The sequence below is a fragment of the Clupea harengus genome, unplaced genomic scaffold, assembly GCF_900700415.2.
Source record: "Clupea harengus unplaced genomic scaffold, Ch_v2.0.2, whole genome shotgun sequence".
Lineage (NCBI taxonomy): Eukaryota > Metazoa > Chordata > Actinopteri > Clupeiformes > Clupeidae > Clupea > Clupea harengus.
Genome location: NW_024879763.1, coordinates 22,032 through 46,500, shown reverse-complemented (window position 1 = coordinate 46,500; position 24,469 = coordinate 22,032). Strand labels below are relative to the sequence as shown.

Here is a 24,469-nt window from a genome sequence, read left to right as displayed (position 1 = left end):
TTACAAAACCCAAACACAAGATAAAATGACTGTAGCCTAACGTAAGGCCTGTTAGCTTAAATTGCTGTACTTAACGCAACAAATATTCATATAGGGAAGTTGCAATGTCAATAATAAAGTTATACATTACGGAGCATTTTTCAATGCAGTGAATTTTAAACATGAAATTACATTATTTATCACCATTCAATCATGGAGTTTAGCCATTCATATTCTGGCATTTGGGCAGTCGGGAGACAAAGTGCCTAAAAAATGTTTTGGGTAAATATGAAGTATATTTTATTGTACTTTAATATCAGCAGGTACACTTAATACAAGTACACTAACTAGTATGAATACTTAAATTGATATTTAGTGTATTCCGATAGAGTATACTACCCCAGAAACACACAGAAGTGTTTTACTTATGCATTACTAGCGGTAGTGCATTAATAGTGTGCTTTGAATGCTTTAAATACACATTCAGTTTTAGTGGATTTTCATAAGCTACAACTATGCTACATTGTAATATAGTGTATCTAAAAGAGTGATGTTGAGAAAATACAGTAAAAATCCTTTAAATCTAATAAAATCACACTTGCAAGTACATATAAAAATTCATTTTGAAGTACGTTTCAACATACTGACATTGGGCTTAATGAATTAAGTGATGTATATTGAGTTCAATTCAACATTCAAATTCCACTTACATGCTATTTTGACACAATTAAGGTGTATTAAAATGTACTTAAATATACTTACTGGTTATTGCAGACACACTTGAAACTCATTCTAATTTTGGTTATAATTATACAAAGGTTTAAAAAGTAGAAGTAGACTTAAACTATAGTTAGTTTACAATGTATTTACAATCTATTGTACACAGATTTTGATGTAGATACAAATGTATCTCATATATTATAGGTGTATTAGCAGTTGCAAAACAGGTGGATTCAAGTATACTCAAAGTAAAACAAAATTAAAGAACAGAATTAGAAAAATAAATGGGGTCTCATAATAGTACAGTCAAGTATACTTAGTTGTATGCAAATATTTCTTGAGTAGCACTAATGATGCATCATTAGCACACTTTTAATACATTCATTATGAACCGAGGAAGTCTACTGAGTGTTTTTGTTTTTTTTACCTGGGACTTGCGGCCATGTTTCCTGACTGGCAAAATAAAAAAATATTATTTTCAACTGTTCCTGCAGTTAATACTAGCCAAGAGGATAAAATAATTTGCACCAATGTGTGTAGTCTAAGCCCCATCATTTCCCCTTGCTAGCTGTGTTATACATCTCAAATATTAAACTGGGCAGTCCTCCTTAACTCAATGAAATAACACATACACTAGATAAGTTTAAGCCATTTATTTATACATCATTTGGTTATGGTGTTCTTCTATGTTGTCTTAATCCAGAATCAGAGCATTGTGCGTTTGTCATTGTCTGTGTGTTTACTACATTGCCATAGATTGCCACATGCACGGAGATAGAGGTAGGAGGAAAACAAATACAAATATATAGTGTATGCAGTGTAGTATCGCCATATTTTCCGGCACATTATATTGATGAAGTAGCACCAAGTATTGCGATATTTATTTATTTATTTATTTTGGTATCTACTTTGATAACATTGTTTCTGAAGTACACCATATGGCCAAGACCTCACACTGCTCTTGTGACACGGCGGAAATTGGAAATGAAGTCAGAGACGTGAACAAATATATCACGCTAAGATGGCTGCAGAGACTCCCAGTATGTAAAATGAAATATATGGGAGAAATAAATTGCACTGTATCGCCGAATCAAATTGCATCATCCCCTCTATAGCAATTCCCACTCCTACTCTTAGATGTCGCAGCTTGCATTAGACCTTCGCTCCTCAGTCCTCAGAATTTCCATTGGTATCAATTTACAAAACTGTCCACTTGTCCGCTGGGCAATTAAAAATATAAAATAACTAGCCCAGAACCCGGAAGCTGCTTGTCCCAGGCACACGGGAAAGCTATTTGTCTAGGGTCTATAAAGTCTCATATTGGTTATGCATTTTTATCTTAGTTCATGTCACATAACAAAAGCAGCCTTGTCTGATCTCCCTAGGTCACAAAGAAACAGGTTTCACCTTCTACAGCGTTGAATGCAAGCACAATGAAATAAAACCATATCTAATCCTTCACTTCTGCTTTGTCCTTGTGTCACTGTACATCTGAAATTAAACCCATAGTGTTTACTGGAGGGCATTACTGTGTTGAAGCAACTAACCAATGCCTTAATTTTATGTTTAAGTCTGTTTTTTTTGTCATTTTGATTTAGCCTAATAATTTTTCCCTGGATCATAGTGTGCAAACAAATCCCTCATATCTGCCCACAGATTCCCATGCTATTCAGCAGACCCGAGTACAGCTGAGCTGGACAATAAAAAACAAAAAATAAATAAACCTACAAACAATCAAATTTACAACAACATTCATTCAGTCAGAGCCAAGCCACGCAACCATTCAATTTTGTAACCAAAACAGGCAAAATGCGAGCGAGTGATGAATGACAAGATTCAGTGCAAGAGATACCACACAGCCATGCTGCTATCCATTTCAAATCCAATCTTTTTAGAGGCCTTACATGGTTATTTGCTACAACTAGTTACCTGGGAAACACAAATGTCAAAGAACTTTCAAGCAGGCAAGCGAGCAGAGGTGAGAGCTGAATGACGTGTCATTCATTATACTTATATACCTACCCACTGCAGGTAGAACCGATTTTGAAATATAGCAAAAAGGCTGACTCTGCCATTAGGCAAACTACAAACAGATCAAGCATGTTGATGCTTTACAATTGAGTATCAATTTATGCCACATTGATCTCACATTCCAAACACATGTCAAATTCTTTCATACCCATCAAGACTGGCTTTCATGTCATTATATTCAAGCCATAAGAAACTTCAAACTATGCACCAACTGTATTTTTTTTATTTCTGGCACAAGACCCAAGTCCATGTTGTTGACACTATGTCACTACCAATAAGCCTCATAGAATCATGCCCTGCGCTTTTATAATAAGCTCTAATCAGTACGGAATCAGGTACAATTTAATAGTCATGTTGAGATGTAATGCCATTACTAGCGGTCTTCAACTACATGTAACCATAGCATTTAGGCGATAACATAAGCAGGAGGGTGGAGACTGACATTTGGTACTTATGGAGGAAAATGAGCACATGGAGCCGCAAAAAGCGGGATAGTTAAAAATCTATGTAATGGTCAGGCAGAGGAAAAAAAATAGAAGAGGACAGGAGAGTCATAAGAAGCACAAGGCAACACTTCAGCATTCTAACAATAACCGCACCGCAGCTAATAGAAACTGAACATGGCCTACTACAAATTACTGCAGGTGTGACTGGTGTAATATAATAAAGAAATACACAGCAACTTCACAGCACATTATCAAAAACTTATTTTGCAACTGACAACCGTTTGGAGATGAATTACTCAATAATTGTTTTGGGCCATGACATTTATTACAGTGCTGCCTTATGGTCTTCAAAGAAAGCTGAAGACCTTTAAGTTTTCACAAACAAGAATATGGATGAAGAACTCTTCAGTTATCTATATAAAATATCTAGTACTCCTGTAGATGAATAGATAGCCTAAACTACATGGTTTCACAATGGCCAAAACAAGAATGAGTGCCTCACAAACCTAAAAAAAAACAGAACCAGGAAACAGTGCATTAGTGGCTCATGTTCTAAGCCAGCATTAATGAATACAAGTAAGTAGACACAAGGTGAGTCAACACCCATTAGAAGACTTTTATGGCTAACGCCTGTTTCATTTGTTGGGCTAACGCTATATTGTCCATTGACTTGGACTGAGCCATGATTGAAAAACCGTGTAAAAACCGCCCAACTACTTGACCTCATACTACCAATTATTATAGACCACACATTAATGACCAAAGGCATTGTTAAAAGAACGGAGCAGGGCTTTCACAGCACCTACTACAGACATGTGACCAAATGATAGCGTACAAGTAAATCGGTTAAATTGATGAATGGTGTTGTCAGTGGAAATAAGGCGGTGGAGTGCAGGAAGCTAGTACGTAAATTAATAATGATAAACTTACTGTGAATTAATCTTAGTTTTCTGTCACATTTAATAAGGTGCAACACTAATATTTTCGTTAACATAGGCCATCAAGTGTGATTGTTCACAATAATCACTGCTGTTTCTCACTGATGTTGACATGCTGCTCTATCACGACAGGCTACACACCAAAACATTACATTTTAAATGAACATTAACCTCATTATGTGATTGTCAGAAAAACACAGGTCCCTGGTAGCACTACAACCTTGTATCCCTAACAACTGTCATGTAACGCTGGTTAGTTGTCACATCTGATGAAGGCCGCCTGCCCAGGTCTGCCTTGACGTTCAACGACAAACGAGTTGGGTTAGCCTTACTAACCTCTAACTAAGATGCCGTTACCTTGCCAGCTAGCAAAACAAATTAAGTTGCATAACGTTACAATGCGTTTACAGTAGCTAGTTGGAGTAGCTATGTTAAACGTAACCAGTAAATGTACCAGTTCAGCTGACGTTACCGAACAACATAACAGACCACTTGTCAAGAGGTGTTATGCTAGAGCCAACTGCTTTGCTTGCTGAGCAGAGTGAGAGCACTCCCTAACCTGACTATTGCTAGGACAGCAGGCATATTGGTTTGTTGTGTTGACACAGAACGCACACACGTAACACACGACGAATAACACTCTTTAGCTAATGTTGCTGTTATCTCTAACGTTAACGTTAATTCAGTATCAAGGCAGCTAACTTAGCTAGCCAGCTATCATTGCCTTGTAAGAAAACACGAAACCTTTGACAATGTTTAAGGTCCACATTAGTGATGCCTTCCCTAGGTTAATATGTTAACATTTGAGAGGCAAACTAAATGCATCTAACGTTAGCTGAGAAATGACTGGACTCTGAACTCTGCAGGATTATGGCGTTTGCCAGTAACGTTAAGTGCGGGCTGACTCGTTGCTGGTTATCCCGCATACAGGTGACTAGCTGGCTAGCCAGGGTAGCTATTCACCATTTACAGCTAACGTTTGCTAACACTGGTCTACTTGATAGCGGCGTGCTAATGGCAGTTAGCAGGAGGCTTCCTCGACCCGAACCCTGAGCAAAAGTGAAGTCGGATTCCTTCCATGACACACATAAAAAAACGTACAAACGAAAAGAATATTTAGTTTTGAACACAAATATTTTGCCAGACGTCAGCTATGCAGCTATATTTAACGCTATTTTCGGCAAGACTTGACAATCAGACAAATCAACCGTAGCTAGCAGGCCCAAAATATAATTTGACTTGTCGAGAAACTTGAACGGGTTGACACCATTACAAGCAGTTATGTTCTACCTTTCTTGTCATTTGAAACTTACCGTGCAAAGCCGAGGCCTGCAATATAGCACCAGAGGTGCCGTCGATTACTTTGATACTCCCCCGGCTTGTGACGGCCAGGATAGCGTTCAGGGCCGGATGATAGGAGAGGCTTCGCAGGCCCTCCTCGTCGCAACGCAGGCAACCGTCTCTCAGCACAACCCAGTCTGAGGAGGTGGACGAGCAGGAGCCCGGCGAGGCCGCGGCCGCCATTTTCACTTTATTTTCCCAACCCCGCTCTGTTTTAGGGAGCTCTGTACGCGCAAGTCAGAGTAAAAAGGTAAAAACCGAATCCTAAACCTCCGCTGTACTAGCTACCACTGCTAGCTCTCCTCTTCCGCGGCTTCTGCTCCTCCTCCCGTTGCCGCAGCAGCAACTATTCACCATCGATACTACGAAAACTGCGGGCGCACTTCAATGGATATTACGTTAGGTGCACGGGATTAGCGTACGAGCTATGGTGCTTCACGCCATACCGCTAGGGGCACTCCGTTGTCTACGTAGGTATGAAGATGATGGGACACTGTGCATGGTTTGTCATGAAGATTGTAACAGGGCCCATCTACGTATGACTGGCTGCACAGGTGAAACCAAACAGTCTCTGTACTCTACACACACAACGACTTTAGTAGGTTGTATATTTATAAATACAGACATATTCGAAATAATTATTTGCACAAAGGGCTAATGAAACAGGGTGACAGGGCAGCAGATCCCCCACCCTCAGATAAAAAATAAGTCTTAGCCTTCTTTCATCCTTTATCATAGCAAGTTGTGACCCGTTTTCTATTTTGCACTCCTGTTCTACACCATGATACACTTACACCAGTGTCTCCTTCATTGTGGCATAGCGGCTCACGTTACATAGAACAGTACTAGAGAACGCTTGCTTATGTCCATATATAAAAGCAATCAAACCCGAAGCCATCTCATCAACAGACCTGTAGCTGGTGAGTATTTCCACACACGTAGATTAAGTGATTCCTCAAACTGTTTGTCATATCGGCTACATTTAGCATGCGATTAAAGCATGACATTTGTAGAGCTTCAGAACTTTAGAGACTTATCATTATCATGAATTACTATATCACATTATCTGAATTTAGGAACAGATCTGTATTTGTTGAAAGAAAACTCTTATTGAATAAATCTCACTAGTCTTGCTCTATGAACAGAGAATCTGAAATCCATACCAAAGTAGTAGTACCCTGTTATATTGTTTGTTTAAATTAAATCACTACTTTATAAATAATGAACTAAAAGAAAACATGAGGGCCAGAAGTTTCAGAAGCACATTTGCACATTTGCATCATTTAATCTGTGTAACCGTTTCTCTCTATAATATATATATATTACATCACTTTCTAGTAGACATGTAACATTGTTTTGACATAGACCGCTATGTATAAAGTATTTAGGATTGCATGTTAAACAACAAAGATTAAATTTTGACTGTCATGTCTCAAAATGTATACCAGTGTAGTAAAACCACTGGACAACAATACAAAATAACTAATAAAAGGCACCCTTAATTAGCAGACATTGTTTTATTACATATCTACTATCTTCCAATTTTCTAATCCAGACTGGAATTTAATTTAGAAATTGATGTCACATAAATACTATCACCTCCCCAAAGAGCAAAGTAAAATAAATGAATCTCATGTCTGCTTGACTGAATAAGCTGAACAGACAAATAAATGTCAAAAAAGAAAATAAACTAAAAGGGTTGATGAATCACCTTTGCAGTGTGCCCTGGGCAATTTCTTGCACATTTTCTGAAAACCCCATGCTCCAATGTATAAAATGATTTCTTTGAGGAAAAAAAAGATAAAATTCTAAAGGGCTTCCACAATAAAAATGCAATGGTGTTTTATTGAATGGAAACAAAAATTAACACACAAGTTTAAACACCATGGCATCAAATAAACGTTCAGTCCCTATTTCCAAGTCTGTTCACAGGGTAATAAAAACCATAATCTTATTTTTTTTAAAGAAAAGTAAAAGAAAAATAATTGTCCATCTGTCCGGTTGACTCAATCTTCTTTTGGGCCTCGCCACCACTTTTCATGGTTCTTCAAGTGAATGTCCATTTCAACTGCCTCATCAGACACCAGTATACAGGGATAGGAAGTAAATATACAGGAGGAATATGGGGTAGATGAGAAGAGGCTTCTTTGTTTTAAATTCATCTCCAACGAGAAGAGAAGCAGCACTGTAAGCAGCCCAGAAAACTCCAAAAAGCTAGAGGGGATAAAAATGAGGAAAAAAAGACACGTTAACAGCAGGATGTAGTGACATTCATACCTTATGACAGCTTATAGGCAAACTAACATTTCACTCAAATGTAATGACATCTTTAGTTCCAGAGATGAAAAGAGTTTTGTGTACTCTAACCGCTAAGATACAGGGGACAAAATAACTCACCTTTACTACTGTTGACACGATATCGAATCCCCCAATAATTAAGAGCAAAGGGGCGATGACAATGAGTGGCAACAATGAGTATCCTATCACTCCAAGGACCTGTCCATAAGAAACCTACCAAAACATAATCAGCATTGTGCAGTATTTCTGAAATGAGTCAACATAATGTAACAACTTTGATGAAATATCATGTATTCACAGTCTGGTTCAGATTTTCACTGAGAACAAAGTGTTGATGTTTACCTCTCCACCAAGCACTCTTGCAAGTAGAAAAATGGTCAATGATCCAAATACCCAAATTGTAATGATCCAAGAGACAACCTATGCAAAAATGCATTTTACTGTTATAACAATCCAATACAAGGGTCATTCCATGTGAAATCAACAGAGGCAATAATGGCCAAACATGGCGTGTTTGATACCTTAATAAATATAGTTTGGTGCAAGGTACCAAAAAAAGGTGTTTTTCAGACATGCACCTAGTTGCTAAGAAAGTACTATAACATGAATATTATATATCAGAATTTAAAATATTTGATGTAGTTTAGTATGAAGATCTAGTAGAGTTGTTCTAAAGCACAAATCTCTGTATGTCTTATACTGAAGAAGATACAGGCTTACAGATTTGCACACTAGTTGTTAGGTACAAAGACATTATATACATAAAGTATGAAATCCAACATTGTTTTTTCTTTAACATTTTCTAACATCTGTTGATTTGACATGGAATTACCCATAAATCATATCAACATATCAAGTATAAAACCTGTGCACTTGTCAACGATAAGTCAACTCTAAGATGCAAAAACCCCACCATACTGAGCCTTGTTGCACATAAAACACACATTCTCCTTACCCTGAACTGGCCGTAAATGGATATCATGGAGAACAGTAACACCACAGCAAGAGGTCCCCAAAAGTCTGGATTATCTCGCACCACTTGTCGGTTGAAGCCCAGAGATGGCATTGGCATTAGCACACAGCGTATCTTGTAGTATATGTCCTTCAGATCAATATCGAGCTCCTCACTAGAGAACAGTGGGAAGACAGTGCAGTGAAGTCAAAACATGCAAACAGATTTTTTGCAAGTGGTCAAAGTTGCCTCAATCGATGTATTCTTGGGACTTCGATTGAGAGGCTTTGTATAAACATTTCCCATCTTTGTAAACAATACAAAGTAGACTGAAAGCCTTCACACTCACAGAAGAGGTTTAGTTTCTTCCGAGTCTTCCTCCTCGACTTCCAGAAGCCAGCCATACCCTCGTTGTCTCAGGAAGGTGGTAGCATATGCGTCTTTTGCATTATCACTGCCCAAATTCAGCTTAATATCTGGAGCGTCAATAGTACCACTGAGCTCTGCATATAACGGAGAAGATATACATTGTCAACCACATAGTATTTGTCTGTTAGAATCGTATTTTCATGGTACAACGCAAGCCATATGACACAAGGCTGGTTATCAATAAAGTAAGACTTATTACTAGAAATACAGTTTCAGTGGCCAATATGCACAGAGCAAAATTATGTAGCCTTAATTTCTGCCTTAGCGTTAACGTTAGGTACTTAAACTACCAATACATGTAAATACAGCCGTCTGGAAAATCTCACTAGTGGTCAATGCTTAAATGCTAAGATAATGTAGAAAAATGTACTTCTGTATCCCAGTTAACCTAATAGTATTGTGTTAGCCACTTAGCTACAAAGCTAAGTTGCTAACAAAACTATTACTAGGTATGAATGTGAACTTGGCTGTCAAATATGTAGCCACAGCTAACCTTAGTAAGCAAAAAAACGAAAACTGTTTTAAATAGATAGGCATCATTACCCCTGCTGTCACTGAATACGTAGAATAAACCAAGGAGACAATACTGAAGTGGCAGTCTAGTGATGAGGGCCTTACTGTAACATTACCTTCAGCTTCGGTCGATGAGACGAAGGTAAAATCTCCGTTGGTGGGAGAGAACTGCATTGTTGATGTTGTGTCAGCTGTTTTCCCGACGACTTACATTTACACAAACTATTTCGATCAGTTATTTGGCATACGTGTTCGAAACGTTGGCATGAAACTGTATTTACAACTCCGTCATTTGTAGTCCATAATGTCTGCTAGCGAGATGCAACCTATTTCGGCAGCCACAATCCTCAAAACAGACCGTAGAATGGATAGGAAGCAGGAAGTGAAAGGGACACGTCAAATCCTCACACGGGTGCGGAAAAAGCTCGCCACCTAGCGTCAGAGTTCAGAGAGTGTATGGAAAAAAACGAGATCTCAGATGCCAACACCAAAACAGCACAAATCTTTTCAAATGGAGGAAACGTGACAAAGAAGTGAGCGAATAAGGGGATAAAATGCTATAGATACATACTGAGGAGAGCAAAGGGACCATCTTTGAACATGAAATGTTCATGCTGACATGTTTAAACTTATCAAAGTGTAAAAGAGGCTACTGGAAATACAGGTCATGTCTCATGTCTCAAAACAGTGTAGGCTGGTAGGCTTCATTTTTAGCTGCTGGAAGGTTGTCCCATTTACCCTGGAGGAGGATCCTGAAAACACAGCTGGGAAATGCAGTCATTTCTTACGTTTGTGTATTCAATTGCCACAATTCTTTGCACACTGTATTTATTTCAAATGTAAACAAATATGATAATAATAAATATTAATCTTGGTGAAATTTGGTCTGTCAGCACTGCGATTCCTCTTAGAACACTAAAATATTAAAAGAAAAAAATCATAATGCCTACAAGTTGGGCCAGTTTTGTGGTTTAGTTCTGTTTCGTGTCATGCTGGTGGGTTAACCTGACATTTCCACACCCTTGTGTAGCTTAAAGGCCTTGATTATAAACCATAACCACTCTTCATTAAACCTTTAATCTGACTAGAGGGGAGGGCGTGGGGGGGCTCTGATAAGAGCATCCTATAAGTCCTTTAACCACTGAGGAATCTCCTAAGTAGACGTGCTGCCCAGAACATAGCTCTCATGGGTCCATGGTGTAACTTCAGCTAATTCTGAATACGTGTGCTGGGCATGTTTATCAGTGAGTACAGCAGGAGAAGCTTCGAAAAAGAGGCCCGAATGGAGCCATCACAACCAGAGATATGAAAAATAAAGGGCAAGTTTAGAGCAAATGGCTCCCTGTGTAATAGACAATGTGTGTGTCTATAAGTTTAACCAGGGTAGCCAACTCTCACACTTTGGCATTAGATGCATGCTTTTGTTTCCTATCTCAGGCTAGAATGACAAAACAAACAAACATTGCCTTTACTGCATCTAACACCAAAAAATACACCTGTTTTGATCAATCTTTGTTAATCTTACCAATTCTCAGGCCAAGTCAGCCTTGAAAGTTGGCACTCTGGTTGAAATTGTTTTGAAGTATAGCTATAGAAGCACCCTAGGCGCTTACATGATTCTTTTTGAATGGATTTGACAACATTTTGTTTGAGTGCCGGATTGATAAAATAACAATTAAATAAAATGTATGTTTTTAGATACAATTTAGGAGTATTAATGGGCAGTTCTACCCGTTATGAATTACAATACATTAAAATGAATTATGGATTATGAAAACAGGGTCCAATCAAACAAAATAAGAAAGTGTTAGATGTCAGATGTCATAATGCAAGACTGTGATAACACTGTATGAGCATATGCAGCATGGTTTTAGATCAAATCACTCCACCGAGACTGCAACAGTCTATTTTATTGAAAGGGTCAAGTCCCTTATGGATAGAGGAGGAGTTGTGGGTGCAGTATTTCTAGATCTTCGGAAAGCGTTTGACACGGTCAACCACAACATACTTCAGTCTAAGTTTGATCAGTTTAACTTCTCTTCTTCTGCATCCAGCTGGTTCAAATCATACTTATCAACTCGAACTCAGTGTGTTAAAATAAACAAAGTATTATCCGACTTCAAAAATCTGTCTACAGGTGTTCCCCAAGGTTCAATCCTGGGTCCACTTCTTTTCAGTCTTTATATTAACGATTTACCATCCGTATGCCAAGACTGTGAGGTTCTGATGTACGCAGACGACACTGTGATCTTTGGGTGGGGTAAGAATAATGTAGAGGTCGCTGCTAGGTTTACAAAGGTCATGGTTGATGTGTCTGACTGGTTAAACAAATGTTGTCTTCAGCTCAACAATTTTAAAACCGTTGCTATGTTTTTTTCTAAAACCAGCAAGTCTTACACTGAACCCGATGTGTTTATTTCTGATCAAAGAATCAAGATTGTGAAGGAATACAAATATCTTGGTATCTTGATTGATAATCAACTTACTTTTTAAAAACATGTTAAAAAAATATGCAAAAATTTAAAATTCACCTTGGCCAACGTTAGGCATCTTAGAAATCACATGTCCACCGAGGCTGCTAAAATGTACATGTTCTCGCTGATTTTATCTCACATTAACTACTGCTTACCCACCTGGTCTACTGCCAACTCCACTACCCTTAAACCAGTCATGTCTCTTTACAAACAGGCTCTCAAAATACTTGACAAAAAACCTAAATCACACCATCACTGTTCAGTCCTCCATAAGTACAGACTTTTAAGTTGGGACAACCTGATCACATTTAAGAACTGCTGTTTAATGTTCAAAATCCGCTTTAACCTGGACCCCCCCACCCCAATGCAGCCTAGTCACGTTTAGAACAGCAGCAACCAATGCTACTCGAGGGGCAGCTAGAGGAGACTGTGATATTCCTTTAAAAAAAAGTGTATTTGGACAGTTGGTTTTCTCAGTTAGGTCAGCCCGGGAATGGAACCATCTCCCTCAGAACATTAGAGAATCAACCTCATTCAACTGTTTTAAAAGTAATCTCAAAACATGGTTGATAAATAGCCAAAAATGTGATCACTAGTGGGTAAGCAGTAGAACTTGTATATTGGGATTGTATTTTATTTTATTGTATCTTATTTTATTTTATTTTTTTGATTTATTGTCAATGTTATGTTTGATATACGTTAATGCCTTTTTTAGGTTGTATAGCCTTTTTCACTCTGGCAGGGGGACTGCCAATGGAAACTAGCCTTTTGGCTATAATTGGGTGCATTTACATTTTAATGTTCATGAATGTACACTGTCCCTCTTGATCAAATAAACAAATTGATTGATTGATATGCCTGTTTCTTTCTTGGTGGTGCAAATGTTTTCTCTGTTTTTGCAGACTCACACACACACAAGCACGGACACAACACACAACAGAGTATAATTGACAATTGACTGGTGAATTGTATCGATGTGACTTATACCTACCTTTTAGACACTAAAAATGATTCCTGCAATGAATGCAAATCCTTGTTGCTGTTTGAAATGTAATATAATGCATTCCTAAATTATATGGCTTTGGGTGTGGTTTGTTAAAAAAAAAAAAAATAATAATAATAAATTAAGTGTATTGTGGGCTACAGGTCTAGTTGAGATAATAAAATAACAAAAGAGAGATTGGACTATCCTGAAATGTTTCATTTTGTTGGTCAGCTGGATCATTTTTTGTCATTACACAGCATGACAGAAAGTCTGCCTTCATACCCTCACATATGAGTAGCCTACATCCTTCCGTTTAATCCCTCGCGCATATTCCATCAGGCAATGCAGTGAACAGCCTTGGTCTTATGGGGTCCTATATTCACGTGGTACAGAATTGTAGCGATGTCAGCGTGAGTGTAGTGTGAAATGATTTTTACCGGTTTGTTTATGTTTAATGAATAAATTGCTTTATTTAACCACGTCATAAGATAAGTGTATTTCTCAACACAAACAGTTTACTTTCCGTCTACATATTTCTAAAAGCAATTACTGCATATTTTGAACAGGAAGCCAGCATTTAGCTGGTAACCAGCCGGCGAGTTATAAACTTTCAGATAGTTTTCGGGTCTATGGATGTTTCGCCTGGTTTTCAGATGTGAGATATGCGTTATCCGTTCTGGAATATAAACGGCATGAGCGAGTGGAAAAAAGCATCACCATGGGCATCGACTACAAGCTGAAAAAGAGAGTTGAGAAGGTAACTTAGGCTAAATATTGTTGATATATGATACATTAACGTTAACGTTTAAGCAGTCTGATTTTTGCCAAATTGTTTACAAAATGAACAGTGTAGCTAGATGTCCACGGTTGTTTGAGAGTTGTCTTTTCTCTCCAGTACCTGAAATCCAAGAAGACTGAGTATGTGGACCTTACCTCATTGGCTACCGATCTTCAGCAACTATATAGGTGAGTGGATTCCCATTGAATGGAGTTTGTCTCATTTTGTTATTCAGATTATTTCAATGATATGATACTTAGATTCTGCTGGTGTTTGTCGTTCAATAGATTCGACTACGGACGGAGAAATAGAACAGCCTTTAGAATACAAGTGGAAAAAGGTGAGGTTACTCACACAAAGAGAAAAGTGAGGTTTGAAGTAATCGTTAAGGTAAAAAATATATGCATCTGAATATATGCAGTTGATTCAATGTTTGAAACATTTGTTTTACAGTCTATGATGTGATAAGTAAAGAGTCTGACATCACAACATTGGAGGACAAACATTTGGCCAAACGGGCCAGACCAAGTCAGGAGGAGGATGGGTAAGAGTACCTGCAAGATCTTTACTTAGCCCAGATACTGCTTGTCATCTCATACCCTTTTCAGGCCATTGACCTGGGTTATTTGAACAAGGTCTAAGCCATGTTGATTCAATTCAAACCACCTTCACTTTGTCATCTCTATTTATGCATTTTCCTTTAGTCTGTGAACACTGATCTGCTATTTGGCATGGCATGTTTTGTTCAGAGGAATTACTTCATCTTATTACTTTGACCTTATTGCTTTGCTCATTTTGACTTGTATCCCACAGGGATGGTAGCAGTTTAACAGATGACACTACTGACAGTGAAGAGGACATTCCTGAGCATGAGGTACATGACTAGTTCTTAAGGACTCTGCGAAAATCACAGGATATCCACTGGTTATTGAAAGCATAGATTCAATCTTTGTGTCTATTTTTTTTACCTTAAACTTAAACTTCCCTCCGTAATCCCACAGCACACCAATCACATGAACAACTCTCTCTTGTCGCTGTACCGGAAAGGGAACCCCGATGAGAATGGAACACCCACCAAAAGCCAGTCACACAGCCCAGCGCCGACTTCAGGAATAGACCAGCCCACAGGGGGTGCCAGTGGCACGTCTGCCCCTCCAAGTTCGGGCACTCTGGTGTCGGGTGGAGGCTGGTTTATTGACAAGAGGCAGCGTGTTGAACCAAACATTTTGATTGACTTGTGTGATGATGAGCCTAGGAGCCCATCCGTGAACGTGTGTATCTTTATTATTGTGCATTCTAAAATTACATTAAGAATACTACAGTAATGGATAATTTATTAAGTCAACAATATTTTATCCCATATGCATACCACTGAAGTTGCATCAGTCAGTGAAACAAACAACTCCCCTTTTCTCTGTTGTGTGTTGCCTACAGAAACAAACAGATGTTTCGATGCTGGAGACAGAGAAGAAGAAAAAGGGCAAATTAAAGAGATCAAAAAGAAAAAAGCAAGAAGAATCTCAAGAAAATGATGCAGATATAGAGGCACAAATATTGGCAAAAAAAGGTAATTCCCCCAGTCTGTACAGGCTACTAACAACTGTTGAGTTGAAGTTGAGTTGAGTTAAAGTGAATTTCCTTTTTTCCACATTTCTACATTGCAGCAAATACCAAAGCCCCGGTGCTTCAGCACTCAACCGTCAAATTTGAGGATGTTGGTGGTAATGAGGAAACGTTGACGGTACTTATCTCATAGTTTTTCCGCTTTTTACTTTTCAGTTCATTTTTTAACTTCCTTGTCTGACTGGGCACAAACAAAACAAAACAACAATCTGTTGTAACTGTTACTACCACAATGCACTGTATTATGATCCATGTCTGAACTTTGTAGCTTTAAAAGATAGGGAAGTTCTTCTATGAATAGAAGGCCTTCTATGATGTTATCAAATGTGTCGAAAAAACTAAGATCAAAGATGTATGGGATTCACAATTTTTTTTATATATTGTATTGTATTTGTAAATATTATATTTGTTATATTGTTCCATCAAAAATGCTTCATGATGTAGATTGAACCTTAAACTTCTTGGCAAGAGAAACTATTTATTGCGCGTTTTAAAACTGCAATGTATTTCTTCAGGTTGTATAGTAGAGTTGCACAAAAAATATGAAGGTAGTGCCACGTAATCTGTATTTGCTTTTCATGTGGTACTTTGGTTCTAGATTTTACGAGTAGTTACCAACAGGCCGCTAGCAACAACTAGTTTACCAGTAACATAGTGTGCAGAATAATATGAAGCGTTATTTCTGAACGTGATAATGATTATGCATGCGCTTTCTAATCAGAATGCTGAACACTTCACTGAGGTCTTTTGGCTTGTGCTCTCTCTCATGTCCTTAGGAAGTGTGTAAGCTGCTCATCCACATGCGTCATCCTGAAGTTTACCAGCAGCTCGGGGTGGTTCCCCCACGAGGCTTCCTCCTCCATGGGCCTCCGGGCTGTGGGAAGACCCTGCTGGCACAAGCTGTAGCAGGGGTAAGAACCGCCTGTGATCTCCATGATATGGTTTACGCACACAACAGAACACATGTAACAGCCTGGTCAGCACGATGCATTTACTGATTTAATCAGGTTTTGGCTGTATGTCATTTTGATTGCACACTCACTGATGTTTTTTTTTCCTTTCTTCATCCAGGAGGTGGAGCTGCCGATGCTGAAGGTGTCTGCCCCGGAGCTGGTGTCTGGGGTCTCAGGGGAGTCCGAGCAGAAGCTGAGGGAGCTGTTTGAGCTGGCTGTGGTGAGAGACACAATCAGTTCCTTCTAAAACTATTTGAATCGAGTAAATACTGGGCAAATGGACTGAAAACAAGCTCCAGGATCGAAAATAGGTTTTAAACCACATATCATCAGCTTAGATTTTGTCCAAATGGTGTAATCATTCAGACTTCTGCTAATTCTTTAAATGTTGCAAGCCATGTTTTTTCAGACTACATTTTCTTTGGGTTTTGTAGGCAAGTGCCCCTTGCATCCTGTTCATTGATGAAATTGATTCAATCACGCCTAAGAGAGAGGTGGCCTCCAAAGACATGGAGAGGAGGATTGTAGCACAGCTGTTGACCTGCATGGACGGTGAGTAAAGTCCCTCATCCCTGGAATATGCTTGGAAAATGTTTGAATGATTCGAGATGTAATCTGATTTTGTGGTTTAGAACTTTAGAACTTTGCAAAACATGTCACAGTCCAGATTAGTGCAAGGTCTGCTGTTTGAAGAGGAATCTGTGGTCAGGTCATTTGCACAACTTTAGGTTGAGGTTTAAACACGGTAAAGATAACCTGATCAAGGAGTAGATTGAGGTCCGAAAGAACTCAAGTTTTATCTAACAGGCTTGTTTTTCTTCCTTGTCTCTCTCGTCTCTCTCCACCAGACTTGAACTCTTTGACCATTCCTGCCCAGGTTCTGGTGATCGGCGCTACGAATCGTCCAGACTCTCTGGACCCAGCCCTCCGTCGGGCGGGCCGCTTTGACCGAGAGATCTGTCTGGGCATCCCAGACGAGGGTGCTCGTCTCAGGTGAGCGCCTCCTAGAGATGAAGAGTTCTTCTCAATAAATACAGTAATCCCTACTTGATCATTGCCCTAGCACCCTGGTATCACTGTATAGAAGTAACGGCTGGCTCACACGGATGCGTTACTTGACGGATGATAGAGGGCGTATCTGACGCATGGGGTTGTGTTAATAAACTGAGACGTTTATAGTGAGATTGACAGGTCAACAACCAATCACGCCGCTAGCGAGCTGTTTACCTTGTGGGTAGTTACCTTGCTAGCATGCTACCATTAGATAGCTGACTCGGACACCTCGCAAATCCCCTCAGACGTATTTTTCAGTTACAATAGCGGGGTTTTTACATGTACAGTGTCTATTTCTCAGTAACTGCAAAAAAAAGTCAAACAAACAACTTGTATGTACAAATACGACCATCTACGGAATTTGGTCCGCCATCTTTTTTTTTTCAGCGTTGCGCTATTTAGATATTAACATAAACGCAATTTGATTGGCTAGCTCCTGTGCTGCCGTATTTGCATAAATGCAATTTGATTGGCTGACCCATGCGTTGCCTCTCGAAAAGTTGAACATTTCTCAACTTTCGGCGCAAGCAACACAACTCAACTGAACGCAACGGAACTACAATTCAGTTCGGCAACGGATGACGTCACCCCATTCAAAATGAATTGGGATCCGTCAACGTTGACGGATCAACGCATCCACCTGAGCCAGGCCGTAACTCACTACTTTTTCAACCTTTCATTACCTGGTAGTCATGTATACAGCAGTGCCACTATTCTCTTTGCTTGCTCTTTGGATGAAAAATAATAAACTAGGGTCCGATATGGATTTAGGGACCAAATTGGAGTCCAGGTCTTGGAGTCCAACTCCAACGTTTTCTCTCTTACTGGCGATAGCAAGCTCACATCTGTGATGTTTCCCTTTCCTTCAGGATTCTAAAGACACTTTGCCGTAAGCTGAAGCTGCCTGAGGACTTTGACTACAAGAAGTTGGCGCGCCTCACCCCCGGGTATGTGGGCGCCGACCTGATGGCGCTGTGCCGAGAGGCTGCCATGAGTGCCGTCAACCGTGTCCTCCTGGAGCTACAGGAGAAGGCAGAGGAGGGAAGTGCTGCCAATCCAGCCGACATGCCAGCCTCACAAACTCCTGATGCCCAGCGGCAGACTGGAGACCCAGTGAACCAGGTGTGGGACGATCCAACCACCAGCACTGCAGAGGGTCAGGATCAGGATCAGACTAGCCAGTGCCAACCAATGGAGACTCAGCTGCCAACAACCACTGCTGTACATGAACAGGTAAGAGAGCAAATACAGTTTTTATTTTGACTGCATACAGAAAGGTAACATATTAATGCATATGATGTGTATATATGCATATGTGACTATGTAATTGGCTGTTGCATGTTGAAGTACTGTTAGCAGTAGATACTAGGCTCTGTTCGAAAACTTAGATAGCTGTCTTGATCCTTGAGCTCTTGTTGGACAGGTGTCTGACGAGACACGTCCTTTCGGGGGAAGGTATCTCAAAAACCGTTGATTTCGAACAGTCTATTAAGATAGCATGTACGGCAACATGTGACGTCATCATGCTGTGTGTGCTTATTTGCTAGCTAACAGCGAATGATCAGATCAGACTATTTTTCTTAATCAATCATGGCATAATTACATAGTACACTGTTTATTTCTCAGTAACTACAAAATAAGCAAAAAAAGCAAGGAAACTTACATTGTGGGATTTCGACAATTTCATCCGCCATCTTTTTTTAAACTTGTCTCTGGTTAGGGAGATGGCGCTCAGATTTATGGGTAATAGGCAGCATCAAGGCTGCATCTATGCTCTTGAAAAATGACCGTTATGTGACGATTTCAAGGTATCTTATGAAAGCGGAAGAGAAAGATTAAGAGTTTTCGAACAGTCCTTCCTTACTATAAGAGAAAGAAGGAAGGAAGGACGCATTTTAAGAGTTTTCGAACAGGGCCCTAGCCGCAGTTGTGTAAGTCATGTCTGAGAATGTGCTGCTGTTCCACTCGTGGCCAGCAGGGGGAGCTTCAGCAACTTCTTCGGCTGCTGAAGAGGTGCGAGTCCCTGTCAGATGAGCAGTTGGAGGGTCTGTGCATCCTCATGTCGGACTTCCAGGCCTCTCTAGCTAGCGTCCAGCCTTCTGCCAAGCGTGAGGGCTTTGCCACCGTGCCTGATGTTACGTGGGATGACGTCGGCGCCCTGCTGGACATCCGAGAGGAGCTGACCATGGCCATCCTGGTGTGTAACCCCTAAGTACTCTTTCGGAATGAATGTTTATGTTGAATGTATCAGTACACCTCTGTTTTTGTAATTTGAGTGAAGTTCAACCAAGATAAAGGGTCGTTAGTTCACTCCGTGAAATGAAACTTTGTTTGTGAAATGAAGTGTTGTAACCTGACATTTGTTGTTTTTCTACCCTGTACTTATCAGTAAGGTAACTGTGCATGTTCAGGAGATGGGTTCAAATAAATTTGACTGAATAAAAAGTTAAGGCCAGACCCTTCCTAGTCATCACATGCAGGCTCAGTTTCTGATTGGCTGCCCTGCAGGTCCTCACTTCCATGGAATTAAGCATGAATGCTGGCTTTGTCTGAGCAGAGTTGAAGCAAGGGCACATTCTGTAAGTAACTGTGTGTGTGTGTGTGTGTCCTCAGGCTCCTGTCCGCAACCCGGAACAGTTCAAAGCGCTGGGTCTTAGTGCCCCTGCAGGGGTGTTGCTGGCTGGGCCTCCTGGGTGTGGGAAGACCCTTTTGGCAAAAGTACAGTTCTTCTATTTCCTTGAATAATGTTTTTGAAATGCTTGTTTTCATGGGATGGCCCTCTGGGGTGGCTGTACACAGCAAGATCATGTTCTTCACAGTTAGCAGTAACACATGCTTTTGAATGACATTACTGGAATGGTAGAGCACTGACTAAGCGGACGCACATGTCTACACAGAATGCTGACCTTGTGTACTGAGTCCCTGAGTGTTGTCAATAACTGCTGTTATATGTCTCCCTCTGTCATCAGGCAGTTGCCAATGAGTCTGGCCTCAATTTCATCTCAGTCAAAGGTCCCGAGTTGCTGAATATGGTGAGTTAAGTCTTTCTCTCTCGCTCGCTCACCTTCCCTCCTTTCCCCCATTCTCTTTCTCCCTCTCCCTCCCTGATTCTTCCCCCCTTTGTTGTCACTTTCTCAGATTCTCATGGCAACCCAGACTTGTTTTTAACCCAAACCCTAATGACATTTATGACCGACTGCATCTTGTAAAGAAATGCAGTATGCCACTGTGGAGTTGTTTTCTTGCTCTAGCTGAGATACGCTAGAGAAACGCCTCTCGGATCGTCAACAGGCCCAAAAACACTTGGAAAGACCTTGCTTTCCACATCATCGGTAATGTTCTGCCATGCGAAAGGCAACAGGATCGGCCAGTTAACAATAAGAGCTGGAGAAGTTTATCCCTGGCATGGACCTTTAGTGTACCTCAGTAATGGAGCCTTATGGCAGTGTTCATTATTTAGTGAATTAGAGTTCTGTTACTAGAAAGGTCAGGATGGCGCCACCAACACCTCAAGGTGTGAAGACTTAGAGAGGCTGTTTGATGTAACTTTACACCTCCATTATTCTTCAAATAAAGAACTTATTTTCTGTTTTCTTTCTCTTTCTCTTTCTCTCTCTCTCTCTCTGTGTGCCACAGTATGTTGGTGAAAGTGAGCGGGCCGTGCGACAAGTGTTCCAGAGGGGTCGTAACTCAGCCCCCTGTGTGATCTTCTTCGATGAGATAGACGCACTTTGTCCACGCCGGTCTGGACATGAGGTAAGGCTGGAGAGTCCCCGCTAACAGACCTAACCCCCCACCCCCTGTCCAAAACGCCTGTTATCAGCCTGTGACCCTCAGGACCCTCCCCATTGTGCACTTTTACACTTTTCACATGTTCCCTTGAAATCCCTTCTTCTCAAAACTGCAGGTCGGGAAACTATTTCAATCTGCTACTGAATCTGAAGACTAGATTTAAAAAAAAAAATGATTTGTGTGATTTCTGACAATGATGATGGCAGAGGTGGTCATGTGATGGTAGCCCTGTTGATCATCTGTGTGTGTAGTCCGGAGCCAGTGTGCGTGTGGTCAACCAGCTGCTCACTGAGATGGACGGACTGGAGTCTCGCCGGCAGGTCTTCATTATGGCTGCAACCAACAGACCAGGTGTGCAAAACCCCCTTTTGAAAGAGCCTGTGCTGAAGATATATCCAACTATGTAATTTATTAATGCATTGTGTGGAGTACAACTAGTTTTGTTTTCAGTTTTGTATTGGTCTCAACTCTTAAGTCTTTTACCGTATATATCAGGTTAAGCTCTATTAAGGTGCAGGTAGTGTTATCTTGTTTTCTCTCTGCAGATATCATTGATCCGGCTGTGCTGAGACCTGGCCGCCTGGATAAGACCTTGTACGTGGGTCTCCCGCCCCCGAAGGACCGACATGCCATCCTGCTCACCATCACCAAGGTAACGGCCCTTATAACAACAGACCAGCAACCTCTTGACAGGCTCCACTACTCCCTGTTGAGTATTATTTCTAATTGCTATCTCTCACTTCAACTGCAGTGCTTCAGTGCTTTTCAACATTACACAATCATATATGGTACTAGATAGTAATCCGTAAAGTCTGGATTTGATCAGTTTAATAGTCCATCGAGCTTTTGACCAGAAGTATCAGTTGAAAGTTACCCAATGAAAGCATGAAAAAAGAAATCTGAAAACACTAATAGAGGCACGTTTCTTTCTCAGGGTGGCACCAAGCCTCGGCTGCAGGCAGATGTGAATCTTGAAGAGATTGCGCTGAACGCACGTTGTGACTGCTTCACGTAAGCTTTATTCGTCAACGTTCCTGAAGCCAGGCCAATCAGATCTGATCAAACTTTGATCATTTCACTTTCTTTTTAATAGAGGTTTCAAAGTACATTGAGGGAGATTGTGAACAGGGTGTACCTTCTTCACTGAATGTGACACGTGACCTTGTATTTGGCATGTCTATGATGCGCAGGGGGGCAGATCTGTCCGCTCTGGTGAGGGAGGCTTCAGTGAACGCCCTGAGAGCTCACCTGTATTCCCGCCCGGCCTCCGCCCACACAGGTACAGCCCACCACCCTAAACCCCTCGAGCCCCTTACTATACATAGACAGGCAATGGAGTGTTCAGTTTCACCAGGGGGAATTGGAACATAGTAGGTAGATGTGCTTAAATGACTTCATTGTTCATCTGTTATTGTTTGTTGCAAATATGTTGCATTGCGAGTGAAACTGTGTCTATTATAGCATATTTGTTTTGACACAATCCACATTAAAGTGCTGATATTGTTTCTCTTGATGGATTATTAGGCCACAGCTTTTCCGCTGGTCCAGTTGAAGACATCCGCGTCAGTCAGCAGAACTTTGAGGATGCCTTTAAAAAAGTGCGTCCATCGGTGTCAAAGAAGGTGAGAGCCATTTTCTCCATAACCATAAGGCTGTTATGAGCCCAAACACACCTGGTCAAACCAACTTGGGTGAACTTGGTTGGAATACGTCACGGAAAAAAGTAGACAGGTAGACAGGGGTGCTTGTACATATCTAACATAACTGAGCTAACATAAAGGATTAAAACTCATTGCGTGACCCAGACTTCCCTCTCTTGTGGGTGGATTAAAACCTCCCCAGCCTGGCAGTATCCGAATGCCAGTCATAGTGGATGTGTGACGTGGCGGTGGCATGCCCTGATTCATGCCAGCAGCATGTAGATGAGATTAGTAAATGTCGAGACCCGATAGTATGTTGTTATGACTTTGTGGCATTAGAGACATTTTTCCAGGTATCCCCTTTATCTGGCATTCCGTCAGGTATGCCGCTAGAGTGACGTGTGACATTAGCTGAGTGTCTTGCATATCTCCACCGTGCAATTCCCGTCACTGTCCCGTAACAGGTCACAACTCTGACACTTGTGCGCCTGCCGGAGCAAAGGTGTTAAACCTCAGTCTCTGTAGGCTTCTGTGCCACGCAAACACACTCAGACACCAAACACACAGGCACTGTTAAGTGTGAGTAGCCCAGATGCGTATCAGCTCCCAGGTAAACCTGTCCTTCCTGTCTTAGCCAGCATGGGTTCAAGTTACAGGGGACTGGCTTCAGGGACTTCATCTGATTTCCCCTGCTGCCTTGTATCCTGGTTGGGGTTGTGGTGGCGATGGCTCTCATGAATGCAGCTTCACACCCATTTGGTCCGTTTAGCCTCTGAATTGAAAGCATTGTGTGTAGATGTGTGTGTGTGTGTGTGTGTCTCTCTCTCTCTGTGTGTGTGTGTGTGTGTGTGTGTGTGTGTGTGTGTGTGTGTGTTTGAGCCTCACTGGAGCTAGTGTTTGCACAGCAGCCTTGTTCAGGATTTTATGAGACTAGTGTTTACATCTGCCAAGGCCAGGATGAGTTTGTCCTCGTGGGAGAGGCGTGCAGCAGCACACTGGTCATGTCATGGATGTAGCGTCAGCTCAACGTTCGAACATTCCCTTATCTTTTACTGCATGCTTGACACAGCTCATGCCGGTACTACTGCCAACACGAGGTTCCATGCTAACGTGGTTTTTCTGTTGTTGCAGGACCAGGTCATGTATGAAAAATTGAAAGTATCTCTAAGCAGTTGAGGAACTGACACCACATCTCCTGGACACATCAGCTGTGCTCGATGAGACGTCTCACTTTAGAGACTTAAAGGACAACACCACGTGTACCCTGTCCTGCCTGTCCAGAGCTCCTTCTGAAACACTTTGTTCATAGGAAGTTGGGTGCCTTGGTTGATCAAAAACATGTTTGTACTCATTTTTTGGATCATTTTAATAAACTATTTCCCCATGTCTCCAAGGGCTGTCTTTTGACTTTTGCTATACAAACAAACAAAGTTGAGGGATGAAAAAAAACATTTTAAATGTACATGAATGTATGAAAGCAGATAAGGAGAATATACGGTAAGCGTATATATATATATATATATA

General features: G+C 40.8%; 3 protein-coding genes across 4 annotated transcripts in view; 1 reads left to right on the top strand and 2 right to left on the bottom strand.

The window, feature by feature from the left end:
* LOC122130270 (baculoviral IAP repeat-containing protein 6-like) overlaps nt 1–5,890 on the bottom strand; it is a gene marked incomplete at its 3' end in the record, with an annotated part of 34,074 nt that extends 28,184 nt beyond the window's left edge. Inside the window, exon 1 of the mRNA XM_042704944.1 lies at nt 5,428–5,890. Within this exon, the coding sequence (XP_042560878.1) occupies nt 5,428–5,638 (211 nt within the window). The remainder of the gene's footprint in view (nt 1–5,427) is intronic.
* Nucleotides 5,891–6,707: 817 nt separating this feature from the next.
* On the bottom strand, nt 6,708–10,035 carry yipf4 (Yip1 domain family, member 4). Its single transcript, XM_042704950.1, has 6 exons — nt 9,764–10,035; nt 9,055–9,208; nt 8,709–8,880; nt 8,096–8,173; nt 7,853–7,966; nt 6,708–7,669 (listed from the first exon to the last, which is right to left on the bottom strand). Exons 1-6 carry the CDS (start codon nt 9,819–9,821, stop codon nt 7,532–7,534), a joined length of 714 nt encoding a protein of 237 aa, XP_042560884.1. The 5' UTR covers nt 9,822–10,035; the 3' UTR covers nt 6,708–7,531.
* Nucleotides 10,036–13,472: 3,437 nt separating this feature from the next.
* Nucleotides 13,473–24,338, top strand: nvl (nuclear VCP like). 2 transcript variants are annotated; one of them, XM_042704948.1, is made up of 23 exons: nt 13,473–13,863; nt 14,002–14,072; nt 14,172–14,224; nt 14,338–14,428; nt 14,698–14,758; nt 14,886–15,155; nt 15,319–15,451; nt 15,549–15,625; nt 16,284–16,418; nt 16,579–16,680; nt 16,895–17,012; nt 17,309–17,453; nt 18,383–18,746; nt 19,492–19,710; nt 20,127–20,231; nt 20,483–20,545; nt 21,150–21,269; nt 21,557–21,656; nt 21,851–21,957; nt 22,240–22,316; nt 22,496–22,584; nt 22,830–22,927; nt 24,077–24,338. In XM_042704948.1, exons 1-23 carry the CDS (start codon nt 13,825–13,827, stop codon nt 24,119–24,121), a joined length of 2,682 nt encoding a protein of 893 aa, XP_042560882.1. In that variant the 5' UTR covers nt 13,473–13,824; the 3' UTR covers nt 24,122–24,338. The 2 variants fall into 2 exon arrangements, with proteins under 2 accessions (XP_042560882.1, XP_042560881.1); XM_042704947.1 differs by having other exon boundaries at nt 13,474–13,863; nt 19,489–19,710.
* Nucleotides 24,339–24,469: the final 131 nt, after the last annotated feature.

Coding starts and splice junctions, on each gene's coding strand:
- nvl (XM_042704947.1), top strand. CDS start 13,825: ATGGGCATCGACTACAAGCTGAAAAAGAGAGTTGAGAAG. Junction 17,013..17,308: donor GCTGTTGACCTGCATGGACG/GTGAGTAAAGTC, acceptor TCTCTCCACCAG/ACTTGAACTCTTTGACCATT. Junction 22,928..24,076: donor GTCCATCGGTGTCAAAGAAG/GTGAGAGCCATT, acceptor CTGTTGTTGCAG/GACCAGGTCATGTATGAAAA.
- yipf4 (XM_042704950.1), bottom strand. CDS start 9,821: ATGCAGTTCTCTCCCACCAACGGAGATTTTACCTTCGTCTCATCGACC. Junction 9,209..9,763: donor CTCATCGACCGAAGCTGAAG/GTAATGTTACAG, acceptor CGTTATATGCAG/AGCTCAGTGGTACTATTGAC. Junction 8,174..8,708: donor CCATTTACGGCCAGTTCAGG/GTAAGGAGAATG, acceptor ATTTTTGCATAG/GTTGTCTCTTGGATCATTAC.